The sequence below is a fragment of the Festucalex cinctus genome, chromosome 6 (assembly GCF_051991245.1).
Source record: "Festucalex cinctus isolate MCC-2025b chromosome 6, RoL_Fcin_1.0, whole genome shotgun sequence".
In the NCBI taxonomy this organism is placed as follows: Eukaryota; Metazoa; Chordata; class Actinopteri; order Syngnathiformes; family Syngnathidae; genus Festucalex; species Festucalex cinctus.
In genome coordinates this window covers 9,749,754-9,762,157 of record NC_135416.1, presented here as the reverse complement: position 1 = coordinate 9,762,157, position 12,404 = coordinate 9,749,754, and the positions used below count along the sequence as shown (strand labels likewise).

The following is a 12,404-nucleotide window of genomic DNA, read 5'->3' as shown; positions in this document are numbered from 1 at the left end:
AAAATATTTTTGCTTTGTTAGTTAATTAGTACCTTTAAAAACACATTTTGCAACTTGCTGTTGACTGAAAATGACATCACAAGGGCGCAGGTAACCAATCACAGCTCAGCTAGTGAATGTCACATGCCCAAACCTAGAAAACAGGTGAGCTGTGATTGGTTATCTGAGCCCTTGTGATGTCATTTTTAGTCGACAGCAAGTTGCAAAATGTGTTTTTGAAGGTACTAATTGCACGTGAAAAATAATGAAAGTATCAAATAAATTATAGACAAAATATTAACTTTTTATTGCTATAATGGGCTAAATTAGTGAAGTATCCCTTTAATGTTTGTATTGTAGTTTGTTTCTTTTCTATGCCATAGTCATTAAAGTGAAGTGGAGCTCTCCTTTCCAATTAAAAGAAGCACTTGTTGTTTGTTTTTTTCAAACTATTTAATTGCCCGCACTCAAGCATTAATTCAAGTTTGCATCTGTTTTTCCTGATGAATGTGAATGCGCGAGCAGTGTGAAACGAACATGTGTCGCTCCAAAACAGGATTAGCATTTCTTAATCCACAGCGGCAATAAAGTAAGCCTCTTGTGCCCGTGTGCGTTGTCATTATGGTTTATGCATTATAGACAGTGATTGCTGGTCAGCATAGTGCACTGCAGATGTGCACGCTGGGGATGCTGGGAGGAGTGTGCACATGTTAAGAGTAGCGTGTGTCGTTTAGAGGGCATCTTCGGTGACTGTTCACAGGTAAGTGGAATCGTTGAAAATCACGATGCCGATTGGGTTTGTGATATTATGTGTGCAAATGTCTGCAGTATGAATTCATTCATTTTGTTTTTTTCCCCTGTCAAAATGGCCTCATTTTATGTTGAGTTTGCGCCGCCTGCACAAAATGTATTTTTAATGATGCTAAGATTTTGCTGTTCTTTTGATAACAAAATAAATAGCTCCTTTGGATAATGAGGCAAACACAAGCCTGTTATGTAATGAGGTTTTTAATCTGTAATCTCTTGTGGACTTTTCATGCATCTATGATAAAATGGTAGTACGCCCAAGTGCATGTCACATTAAATATACAGGAACATCTTAATAAATCGGAATATTGTGGAAGGACCCGTTTATTTTAGTTGAAGTCAAAATGTTAAATGAATAATTACACTGAAAGTGGATTGTTTCGTTCACTGTGCAATAAAGAGAATTTCTGTATGACATTTTATAATGTATGTGACTACTAGTATAATTCCACTAATTAACCATTGAAAATAATGAATATTCTTTCTTGTGTTATTTTCATCAACAATGACAATTATTTTGTAAACGCTTTATTCCACGACGAAAACATGCAGATACAGGACTGACATTTTTTTTACTTGGTCTATATTAGAATATTTTGAGATATGATATTTGACGTTTCTTAAGATGCAAGCCATAATCAGCAATATTAAAAATAATAAAAGGCTTGCAATATTTCAGTTGATTTTTAATGAATTCAAAATGGATGGCATTTTTGCTTATTTATTTGCCTAACAGAAAATAATGGACTTTATCACAATATTCGAATTTTCTGAGACAGTCCTGTACATTATAATGTACAGGGTTGGCGCCAGTCGGTTCATAAGATATCAAAATGTATTTTTGTTTTGCTTGATAATGAAAAAAATGTCAAATTATTAGTTGAACTTGAAACATGATTTTTTGCATTTGTTAAAACACTTACACTAACGTAATTTATTTATTTATTTATTTATTTATTTACTTACTTACTTACTTACTTAATTACTGAATTTAGAGTAAAACTTTCAAATATGGAAATGGCTAAAATGTGACTAAAACTAATCATCATTTTCATTCAAAAGACGAACACTAAAACTGAGATAGCTGCCAAAAGCAACATTTCCTCTTTCTAGCTTTTTTTTCCCCCTCTTAAACTCATCAATGAGGAAACATTTAATGTTGCCTTACTTGATGGAACAGAGAATACTATTTTGAACAATATCCAACTAATTCTGGCTCATACTCATTCTTCCTATTATTATGTAATACGTGTGTCTAGCTTTTGCATCTTTCGCAATTCAAACTCAGTGCTCTGGAGCACATTCCCTAAAATGATTAGTCCTAAATTTCAAATTTGGAGTCTGGCCTAGCCAGAATTATCCTGAATGAGAATGTACGTGCGCGCGCGTGCGTGCGTGTTTTACCGCCAGGCTTTAAGCTGATTAAATAGAAGGTGGGTTTATGAGCTGCACAAGGTCCACCAGTGCATTAATGCAGACTAACAATATCACATTGAAGGCAATGAAAGTGAAAATAAGGTGACAGTCATTAAGGATTAAAAGTGATCTGTGGTGCATTGTATCGTTTGAGGGCCTTGTAGTATAAACAGGGTCCTAGGCTAGCATCAATATTGCCCTGATTACAATACATTCACCTGCGATTGGCTGGCAACCAGTCCAGGGTGTACCCCGCCTACTGCCCAAAGCCAGCTGAGATAGGCTCCAGCACCTCCCGCGACCCTTGTGAGGAATAAGCGGTCAAGAAAATGGATGGATGGACAATACATTCAGTCAAATATCACGGCTAGTATTGTGTACTTTAAGTACTGCAATTACTATACCTATCGCATCGTGACTGGCAGGAGACTTTTCAATCACGACAACGCTACTACTTATTGGTCATGATGGTACATCATTACTAGGGATGTAACGATATCGTAATATCGTGATGTTAAAACTGTCAGGTTGTTAGGATGTTAGCTTAACATGCTAATGCTAATGCTAAGTTAGCATGCTAACGCTAATGCTAAGTTAGCATGCTAATGCTAGCTTATAGTGCTAATGCTAATGCTAGCTTAGCATGCTAATGTTAGCTTAGCATGCAAATGCTAATGTTAGTATGCTAATGCTAAGGTAGCATGCAAATGCTAATGTTAGCATGCTAATCCAAAGCGTTCGTTACATCCCTAGTCATTACATGCAGCTGCAAGGTTTATCAAGTTAAAGCCTTTGTTAGAAGCTCTAAAAGTGCAGCTGTAGAGTTTGGTGGAGCGCTAATGATTAGAGCATTTGCCTCACATTTGTGAAAGTCGTAGTTCCAATCTAATAACTTATTTTTTTTTTTAAAACACTACTGTATAAACATATTAGAAACTAACTTACCGAATATTGGTCAAGCTGTTATTGGCTTTGAGATTTTGCCGTACAACAAATGATCCCTGTGGTGCTCCATCTCTGCTTTATGCCCTTTTAGCGCTTACTGTGTAGAGATCAAAAGATCCTGACTGCCATCACCATGGCAACAGAGTCCCTGCAAAAGCAAGAGGGTCCCACTGACTCGCTCCACAAGCGAGAGTGTCCGATTCAATGTGTCGAGGCCGCAAGCCTTGATTCCGCCGTGCTCAACCAAAAAGCTCCCAGAGCAGTACCGGAAGATAGCACTGAAGTGTTCCAGGGTTGCAGGGATCAAGGCCAAACCGAAGAAACAATGACAGAATGGGTACAAGTTCCCCAGCAGCCCAAGTCTCATGAGGAACTGGATGATTTTAAGATGTCGTTTGGAGAAGATGATTTCCTAAAGGATTTCTCCAGCTTGGAAGTGGAGGTGCCAGAGTGGCCTAGTGATGACGATATCAACCTAAACGACTCTCTGGACTGTCACCAGAAAGTTCAACAATTCTCACCATATGGAGACAGTTCTACAGCACTAGTTTTTTCTCAAATGTCACCTGAAAGTATTACTGAAGAAGAGGAAACAAGCATGTGCAGTTCCAAGTCCTCACCACGTTCACACTCCAAAAACCCAACCTCTCATGTTGTTGACTTAAATAACCAGCAGGGGGAGCTACTGCCCCAAGGCCAAGATCTCACCCCCAGGGGAGCAAACCAGGAAGCTGCTCAACAGGTGCTCGGGCAGAACTCTGCACCTTTGTCTGGCGTTGCCATGGAGCCACCCAATCAGGGCGGGGCGGCTTCCAAAGGCTCCGTCTGTGTTGTCACAGTGAGAGAAAGGCAGGCAGACAGGGCAGGGCAAAGGACAGAAGGGCAAAGCGAAACAGGAGAGCAGAACCACATTGGACCTGGAGGGGACAAGGTGGTTAGACGAGAGCAAGGTGAAGAACTGGTGAGGTCTTACGAGTTGATCCAAATACAGGAAAGGAAGAGAGAAAAGAAGGATAGTGAGTGTCCTCATCTGGCCAAAATGGAGAGTGACTCAAGCGATGACAACCAAAGCGACAGCGGTTTATCGGCGGATTTCTCCCCACGCGGAGCTTCGAAAATCCCCAAAGCCTCCCAAGAAACTCGACCCAAAGAAACCCCGATTGAGAGGGAGATCAGACGAACCGTTGAGCGAGAACATAGTTTGAGAAGAGCTAGAGGGCTTCCGAATTCCTCCGCAGAGTACGTCGAGATCCCCTTGTTGAAAACCATTCTCAACCAGACCGTCGCTACCAAGTCAGAGAAATTCCAGGGCATAGACAGGGAGCTGGCAGGGAAAATCATGCAGCATGAGATCCACGAGGAGGTCGGCCGAGAGCAGGATTTGGTCAAGCTGGGTAAGGTGCCAGGTTTTTACGATAAGGGGACGGTTCGGCAACTGAAAGAGAAGAAACAGCTTTTTGAAGCCTTTCAAAACCGCAGGGAGTCATTTTCGAGTGTGTCTAGTGGGAGCAGCAGCAGCTCCAGCTCCAGTTCAGAGAGCCGAGACGAGATCTCGTCACACGCGTCCACTGTGAGAAGCTTGGAGAGGAAACACGGTATAGAGCCTCTGAGAGGTGCTGGTGCGTCTTCAACTTCCAGAGGACCGGGCTTATCTGAGGGAATGTCCTGCCAGGTCATCATTATGGAGAACAACCAGAATGCCCCAACACAGAAGCACTACCGCACCAATGCGGAGGTAGATGGCCTCGCCGGTGTTGCTCGTACAGGACACTCTTTCGAGATGGAGGCAGAGGAGATGCTGCCTCAGGAGAACCCTTTTTTCAAGCTGCGCTCGCTCACAAATGGTGTTAAAGTGGAAAAGGATATCCGGGAGGCCCAAGAGAGGGAGAAAGAACTCCGCAAGCAGAGGATCAGTCTGTATGGTGGAGGAGGAGGAGGAGGAGGAGGTGGTGGGAGGCCAGTCGGCGGGGATAGAAGAAGCCTCCAAGCAAATGTTCTGGATTCTTCCAGCACCTCCTCCAGTGGACGCAGCAGACAAACAGGAGGTCAGTCTACCACAATATAATGGCTTGCTATGGAGCACTGGGGCTCAATGGTTTTTTTCTGTTTTTTTTCTTTCTTTTTCTTTCTTTTTTCTTCTCTTTTCTTTCTTCCATTTTTGGGGGTCAATTTTTTTTGGAAGAAAAATACAGAGCAGGATTTAAAGCTTCCATATTGAGCCTCACTAACATGACTAATTCCAACTTCGTAATTACAATTTTGATAACGACCGACAAGTCGCCGCCGTAGAATTGTGACAGTTTTTCTTGTTCTTGATGGCGTTCTTCACAAGATCGACCAGTGGAGAAGATTTGCCTGCAAGATGCAACCTACGTCTTTTTTTTTTTTTTTTGGTCTGTGCGCGTGCGTGTGAGTTTGTGCTCATTAATTCACCTGAAACCTAATAAAAATCCCATACCCTTCACCTTAACCGGATGTTTCAGAGTCTCGCCAGTCGTGTTCAGGTCAGGAGATCAGAGGAAAGATCAAAGTAAGGATAGATGAAGCATAGTGAGAGCCCTGCTGACCTCGAAGGCAGCGGTTGTGAGTTTGATTCCCATCTAGGGTAGCTTATTTTGGCAGTGATATTCAGGACAATTTTATTTTGTGTATTGCAATTGGTTTTCTTGCAATGATAGATATCACAAATTAATTTTTAAGCAAAATTCTACCATATTCATTTATAATGTAAGTGCAAAATTTGTCACAAAGGTCTTAATATGGTGCGTAGTTGTATTAAGTGAATCGGGATTCTTTATATACCGTACGCAAAATAATAATCGTCACATAAGTGCAAAATGTTTTAGTTTGTGCACGGGCCTGTGTTGTAGTTGGGCTGTGTGTGTATTGATCATCCAAACATAACATCATGATATTTTAGATACCATTAGCCAAATATTATGGGGTGACCTTTTCTGAGAATTTTTGCATAATTAGTTGTCATGTGAGGACGAAATTATTCCCATATCAACATATCAACATGGAGTTAATTACTTGGGTTCTTTTGATTACCTACTTGGATTACTATGTGTCGTGATACCATAGATATCGTAGGTGCAAATAAAAAAATAATTGCTGATCTTCCGTGATACAACATCACGTATTGCAGTTCATTTTCTTGTATTGATAAACCTACAAATGCAAACGAGAAAGTATGCATAACTTGGGCCAGATACTGTGATCAAATATTGTATTGGAATGTACATATCTGTGATTCCCACCCTTTGCAGTTATAATTGTATTTACTCACTCACTTATGAGCTCATTATAAAATTCCTCTTTTATAAACAGAACTTTGCTCAGCTTCATTTTTAATGTAGTACCTGAATGAATGTATGTTTGTTATCAGGGAGGGTTTCCCCACAGTCTTTGTGTGGGTCCGAATTGTATCAATGGGTATAAAAAACACAAGTCCAGAACAAAGTGAATTGGGTGTGTCTATGATGACGGCACAGAAAGGATGGCATAGATTGTGAAAAAAAAATGTCATCCACATTTACCATAATGATGGATTAAGAAGTGTATCTCAAGACTTTTTTGTCATATATTGTGGTACAAAATACAAAATTCTTCTTCTTGCTCTTTAATTTAAATCAATTCATTCTGCCTCAACCAGCCCGTCAATCTGTTGGAAAGCTGAGTGCGTGGCCCCCAGGCCAGGACCATGGAGACACAGTGAACCAGCAAAAGGTAAGCACAGGGGCTTCTTGACGCTTTATTATACAATTCTTACAATACACTCTAATATGATGCAATTATTCAGAAACGGGATCACAAACCCAGAGGCGAATGTAAGATTTGCACTTCAGGGATGCTTAGCCTTCATTCAGAATATTCATCATGCAGCATTTCGCAATTAGTACTTTTTTTTTTTTTTTTTAATGCTATATTTTAGTGTGCTTTGCGTGTGTGCAGGAATATCTATGTGTGTTTTAAATCTGATTCGGCTCATTAAGACTACAAATGAGCTACATGAGCGCTAACGTGGGACTGTACAGTATTGTCAACGGAGGAGACTGGGCCCATGTAAGAATTGCAATGCAGTATCAGCGGTACATGCGTTAACTTATTACTGTATACGAAACGCCCATTTTGGACACAGAAACATTGAATTCCAGATAAAAATGCATAACTTGTTTTTTTTTTTTTGTTATATACAAAGTAAATAAAATATCATTAATATCAATTTTGTTGTTTTAAAAAATGAGGGAAAATATTCTAATTTTAAGGGTGAAAACATGAAAAAAAAAATATAATAATAATAATAATAGTAATAATAGATTAATTTTTTTATTTATTAACTATATTTAAAGAGATACTTGACTCACTGAGCCATTTTCAGCAGTAAAATGTAATATTTTGTGTATAATGAATGTGGTAAATTCATTATTTTTCATGTACAAATACCTCTAAAAAGTAATTTTTCAACTTGCTGTCGACTGATGATGACATCACCTGTGCTGAGGAAGTAGGTAACGGCCAATCATGGCTCAGTTTGCTGACCAACCCCAGAAAACAGGTGAACCATGATTGGTCATTACCTACTTCTTCAGCACGGGTGATGTCATCATCAGTCGACAGTAAGAGGAAAAAATAGTTTTTAAAGGTATTAATTGTTCAAGAAAAATAATGAAGTTATCACATTAACTCTGGGCAAAATATGAACTTTTCACCGCTGAAAATGGTTCCATGAGTCAAGTATCCCTTTAGTCATGCAAACATGATCAACTGAACAATGATCACACACTCCCAAAATTTAGGAAGCCCTATTATAGTAAATAAAAATGTCCAAAAATCACTTTTCCAGAGTCTTTGAAACACAGTCAAAGGAGAGCTCAAGTTATCTTTGAAGCTACCTGCAGTGAAACAACAAGGGAGCATTCCATGGGGGTGAATACGAATGTTTTCTTGTTGAAAGGTTCACAGGCATGAATTCAGACAGGAAACAAGCATCAGCGCGACGCCAAATGCGGGTCGGAAAACATCTGATAGCTCTCAGAACACACAGCGAGCAGCTTATCTTCGTCGATAAGGAGGCAGGGAAGAGTCTAGGGAGCGTGTGGGGGTGCGCGTGCGTGCGTGCATGTGTGTGTGTGTGTGTGTGTGTGTGTTGAGTTCCGTTACCTGCCTTGTGGCTTCTTGCATCTATTTAAAAGTGTTGTCTCCTCTTTCCACTCACTTTCTTTCAGTTCATTATCTGTCCCTGATTACAGTGTCGTAATAATCTTGCCTTGGGGGGCCCCAGGAAAGTTATCCAAAGAGATGACATGGAGGGCAAAAGCAATTCAGCACAGTCAACATCAGATTTTGATATAAATGTTTGAAGCATGGTTCAATACACAACAATAATCTGGCCAAATTGTAGAATTTTTCACTCCCATCCATCAAAGGCCTGGTTATCAGATGTCTCCAAAAGATTATCACAATGATTAACCCTTGTCACATAAACAACTGTATTCACTAGTTCAATTATTCAACACCTCCACCTTCACATGAGGCTCAGCAATGGAATTAGCTAGCATGCTAGCCAAAATAACAAGCTGTACGAATGAATGGAATTCCCATTCATTTCAATGGGGAAAGATGATTTAGCTAAGCACCACATATCCACACAACTCAAAGCCTCCTGAAACTTTTTTTTAATCAATCCATTCATTTCAATCTTAAACATCTGATTGCCTTGTTTTTTTTTTTGTGTTTTTTTTTTCATTTTCTTGCTCTCAGTTTTCCCGCTCATTAATCAATAGAATTAGCTAGCATGCTAGCCAAAATAAAAAGCTCTACAAATGAATGGAATTCCCATTCAATTCAATGGGGACAGATGATTTAGTTAAGTACTACATATCCACACAACTCAAAGCCTCCTGAAACTTTTTTTAATCGATCCATTCATTTTCATCTTAAATGTCTGATTCCCTTGGTTTTTTTTTTCATTTTCTTTCACTCAGTTTTCCCGCTCATTAATCAATAGAATTAGCCAGCATGCTAGCCAAAATAACAAGCTGTATGAATGAATGGAATTCTCATTCATTTCAATGGGGAAAGATGATTTAGTTAAGTACTACATATCCACACAACTCAAAGCCTCCATAAAAAACTTTTTTTTAAATCAATCCATTAATTTTCATCTTAAACATCTGATTGCTGTGTTGTTGTTTTTTGTTTGTTTCATTTTCTTGCTCTCAGTTTTCCCGCTCATTAATCAATAGAATTAGCTAGCATGCTAGCCAAAATAACAAGCTCTACAAATGAATGGAATTCCCATTCAATTCAATGGGGACAGATAATTTAGTTAAGTACTACATATCCACACAACTCAAAGCCTCCTGAAACTTTTTTTAATCGATCCATTCATTTTCATCTTAAATGTCTGATTCCCTTGTTTTTTTTTTTTTCATTTTCTTTCACTCAGTTTTCCCGCTCATTAATCAATAGAATTAGCCAGCATGCTAGCCAAAATAACAAGCTGTATGAATGAATGGAATTCTCATTCATTTCAATGGGGAAAGATGATTTAGTTAAGTACTACATATCCACACAACTCAAAGCCTCCATAAAAAACTTTTTTTTAAATCAATCCATTAATTTTCATCTTAAACATCTGATTGCTGTGTTGTTGTTTTTTGTTTGTTTCATTTTCTTCCACTCAGTTTTCCCGCTCAATAATCAATAGAATTAGCTAGCATGCTAGCCAAAATAAGCTCTACGTATGAATGGAATTCCCATTCATTTCAATGGGGAAAGATGATTTAGTTAAGTGCTACATATCCACACAACTTTTCATCTTAAACGTCTAATTGGCTTGTTTTTACCATTTTCTTGCACTCAGATTTCCCGCTCATTTAGTCATAGACGCTCTTTGTTTACCTTGCAATGATGGTCCACTGTGCTTGTGCGTTCTCGTCGTCAATTAGGTGCAGGCCTCCCACGGTTCCAGACACAAGACCCCCCTGGTGCACATGTGGGAGTCGGGTCTGGTCAACGGGCACAACCTGCAAGAGCAATGATGAGGAGAAAGTCGGAAAAGTGAAGATTTCTGGAGAGTGTGTGAAAGACGGGATGAAAAATGACTTGAGAGTTTGTTTGTTTTTTTTGCACATTAATTTAACACATTGCAACATACAAAGAGGATAATGACATGCAAAATTTTCCAAAAATCAGTTGATTATTGCCTTTTTTTTTTTTCAAATGTTAAAGGACAATGTATTGTAAAACAGTAAAATGTTCTACGTGTAATTCTTATCTTTATGGTTGTACAGTTAATTGTTAAGGGACCAAAAAAAAAAAAGTTATTAAATTCATTCAATCTTTTCTTTCTCGTTCATCGGCTAATTAATCGGTTATCGTAATTTTATTCTGACAAATATCAGAAAGTGCATCGGCCTTTAAAAATCTATGTTGGTCAGGCCCTAGTACTTTGTAAACACAATCAAAATGTTTGTTTTTATGACATCTCGCTTACCTAACGTGTGCAATCAAATGCCATCCAGTACAACATCCATGCAATAAACCACCTTTTACTTAAGCAGGCTAGTTTTCAAACTTCATAAGTATTTGTGCTACTCGTGCATGTATTGGCATATTTGATCATAGTAATGAGTCTTTGCAATAATATTGTTCATTGTTGATTATTAATCTGGTTAGTGTGGCGCACTGCTTCCTACTGTCGCTATTTTACTTTAACCTTTTACTGCAACTCGTGCAGGCGTGCCTAATGTTGAGCCGATAAAAACAGCTCCACATGTAATTCATTGCTGTATTTTCGTATGTGATCACAAAGTTGACAATTTCCTAATGAGCTTGTCACCCAGTGGAATGAACAAAGCAGGAGGTAATCCCGGAGCCTGCCTATAATGCGCTGCGCTCAGATTATGGTGCAATAAAGTTGATCTGGATTTTGCAGGTGAAATATGATAGTCGCGTGAATAAAAGTGCCGCTGTTGTATCACTCCTTGACACCTTCTTGAGTCACGCAGTAAATGTTGAACTTTGGAATGAAGCTTGATATTTTCCAGCAGGATGAGCTGACTCTTTATTGTATACGCCATTCTATTTTTCTATGCAGTGTTACTGTATGCTATGCAGATTTTGACATGCTTCTCCAGTTTTTTTCATTCATGTAACATTCATACCTTGCTGTTAAAGGCACCATAGATTATGGCTGATGTATCCACATTTTTTTCTTTAAATATTGTTGAAATCACGTACATAGAATAGACATTGTATACATGTTTGTAATATACTGAAATATGGGCTTTTAAACTGTAAAGTTGTTTGATTATACAGGCAAAACAAAATATTTGAAAGTGTTTCATGTTTTTGCTATATATAAAATAACAATTAGCATTTTCAATCATATTGTAGCAAAAAGTTGTTTATTCAGAAACTGCATTGAAAGACTGATGTTAAATTGTAAATAATGTTCTTAAAATAAAGAAATCACTTTAAAGTACTGTAATTGTTTGGATTTGCAAGGCAACTGTTGCTGTTGTACAATGAACAATTGCGAACACCTGAGCATTTCTGTCAAATTAAACACAAAACACTCTTACACTTTGTGTATTTAAAACAATCACATAGCTTAGTCTTTTATGTCTGCTCGCTTCATGCTAATGCTAACGCATAATGATAAACAACACGTGCTAACTAGGGTGGCCATTTCCATAAGAGCGAAAAGGACATGTTTTAAAAAATTAATGTGTTCCCTTGCTATTGCGTGGTTCACTTTTCACACAAGGGATTCTGGCATTTCTATTAATTTCAGTGGGAAAGAATTATTTCAGATAGAAGTGTTTTGAGTAGCTAACCCTAAACCCAAACATCAATGCTCGTGCTAACCCAACATGTGTGTACTGACTGGGCCACCAATTTTTATAGCTATCTGAAAACACTCTGGGGTTGCCATGGCAATAACAGAGATGCTATTCTCATTTTCCACAAGCCATTTACATTAATTGTAAAGTTGGGTTATCGCATACTTTTGCTTTTAAAGCGGTGCCAGTGTGTTCAAAATGCGACCAAATGTTGGATAAAGATGACAGAAATGGTGCTGGATTTTCTGAATATCATATTTTATGCACTGCTGGCCACTTTTGGGTAGCAGCGCATGTTTGAAAGGCATCAGAGGTACGCTTTAGTGGCCTCCCAATTACCTGTAAATAATTGATCACTTTATTCTTTCTGCGCAAAGCCTGACAGCATCAAAAGTGTTGTAAAGA

The 12,404-nt window shown here is 38.6% G+C and overlaps 1 protein-coding gene across 1 annotated transcript; it reads left to right on the top strand.

The window, feature by feature from the left end:
* The first annotated feature begins 562 nt into the window (after window positions 1–562).
* misp3 (MISP family member 3) lies at window positions 563–11,639 on the top strand. The gene is made up of 4 exons (XM_077525596.1): window positions 563–739; window positions 3,239–5,192; window positions 6,803–6,876; window positions 10,101–11,639. The coding sequence occupies exons 2-4, from the start codon at window positions 3,281–3,283 to the stop codon at window positions 10,191–10,193; spliced, it is 2,079 nt and encodes a 692-aa protein (XP_077381722.1). The 5' UTR covers window positions 563–739; window positions 3,239–3,280; the 3' UTR covers window positions 10,194–11,639.
* Window positions 11,640–12,404: the final 765 nt, after the last annotated feature.

Bases quoted from the DNA above. Each gene is read 5' to 3' on its own strand.
- misp3 (XM_077525596.1), top strand. From the start codon at position 3,281: ATGGCAACAGAGTCCCTGCAAAAGCAAGAGGGTCCCACTGACTCGCTC. The intron at 5,193-6,802 runs GTCAGTCTACCA...TGCCTCAACCAG, and splicing joins ACGCAGCAGACAAACAGGAG to CCCGTCAATCTGTTGGAAAG. The intron at 6,877-10,100 runs GTAAGCACAGGG...GTCGTCAATTAG, and splicing joins ACACAGTGAACCAGCAAAAG to GTGCAGGCCTCCCACGGTTC.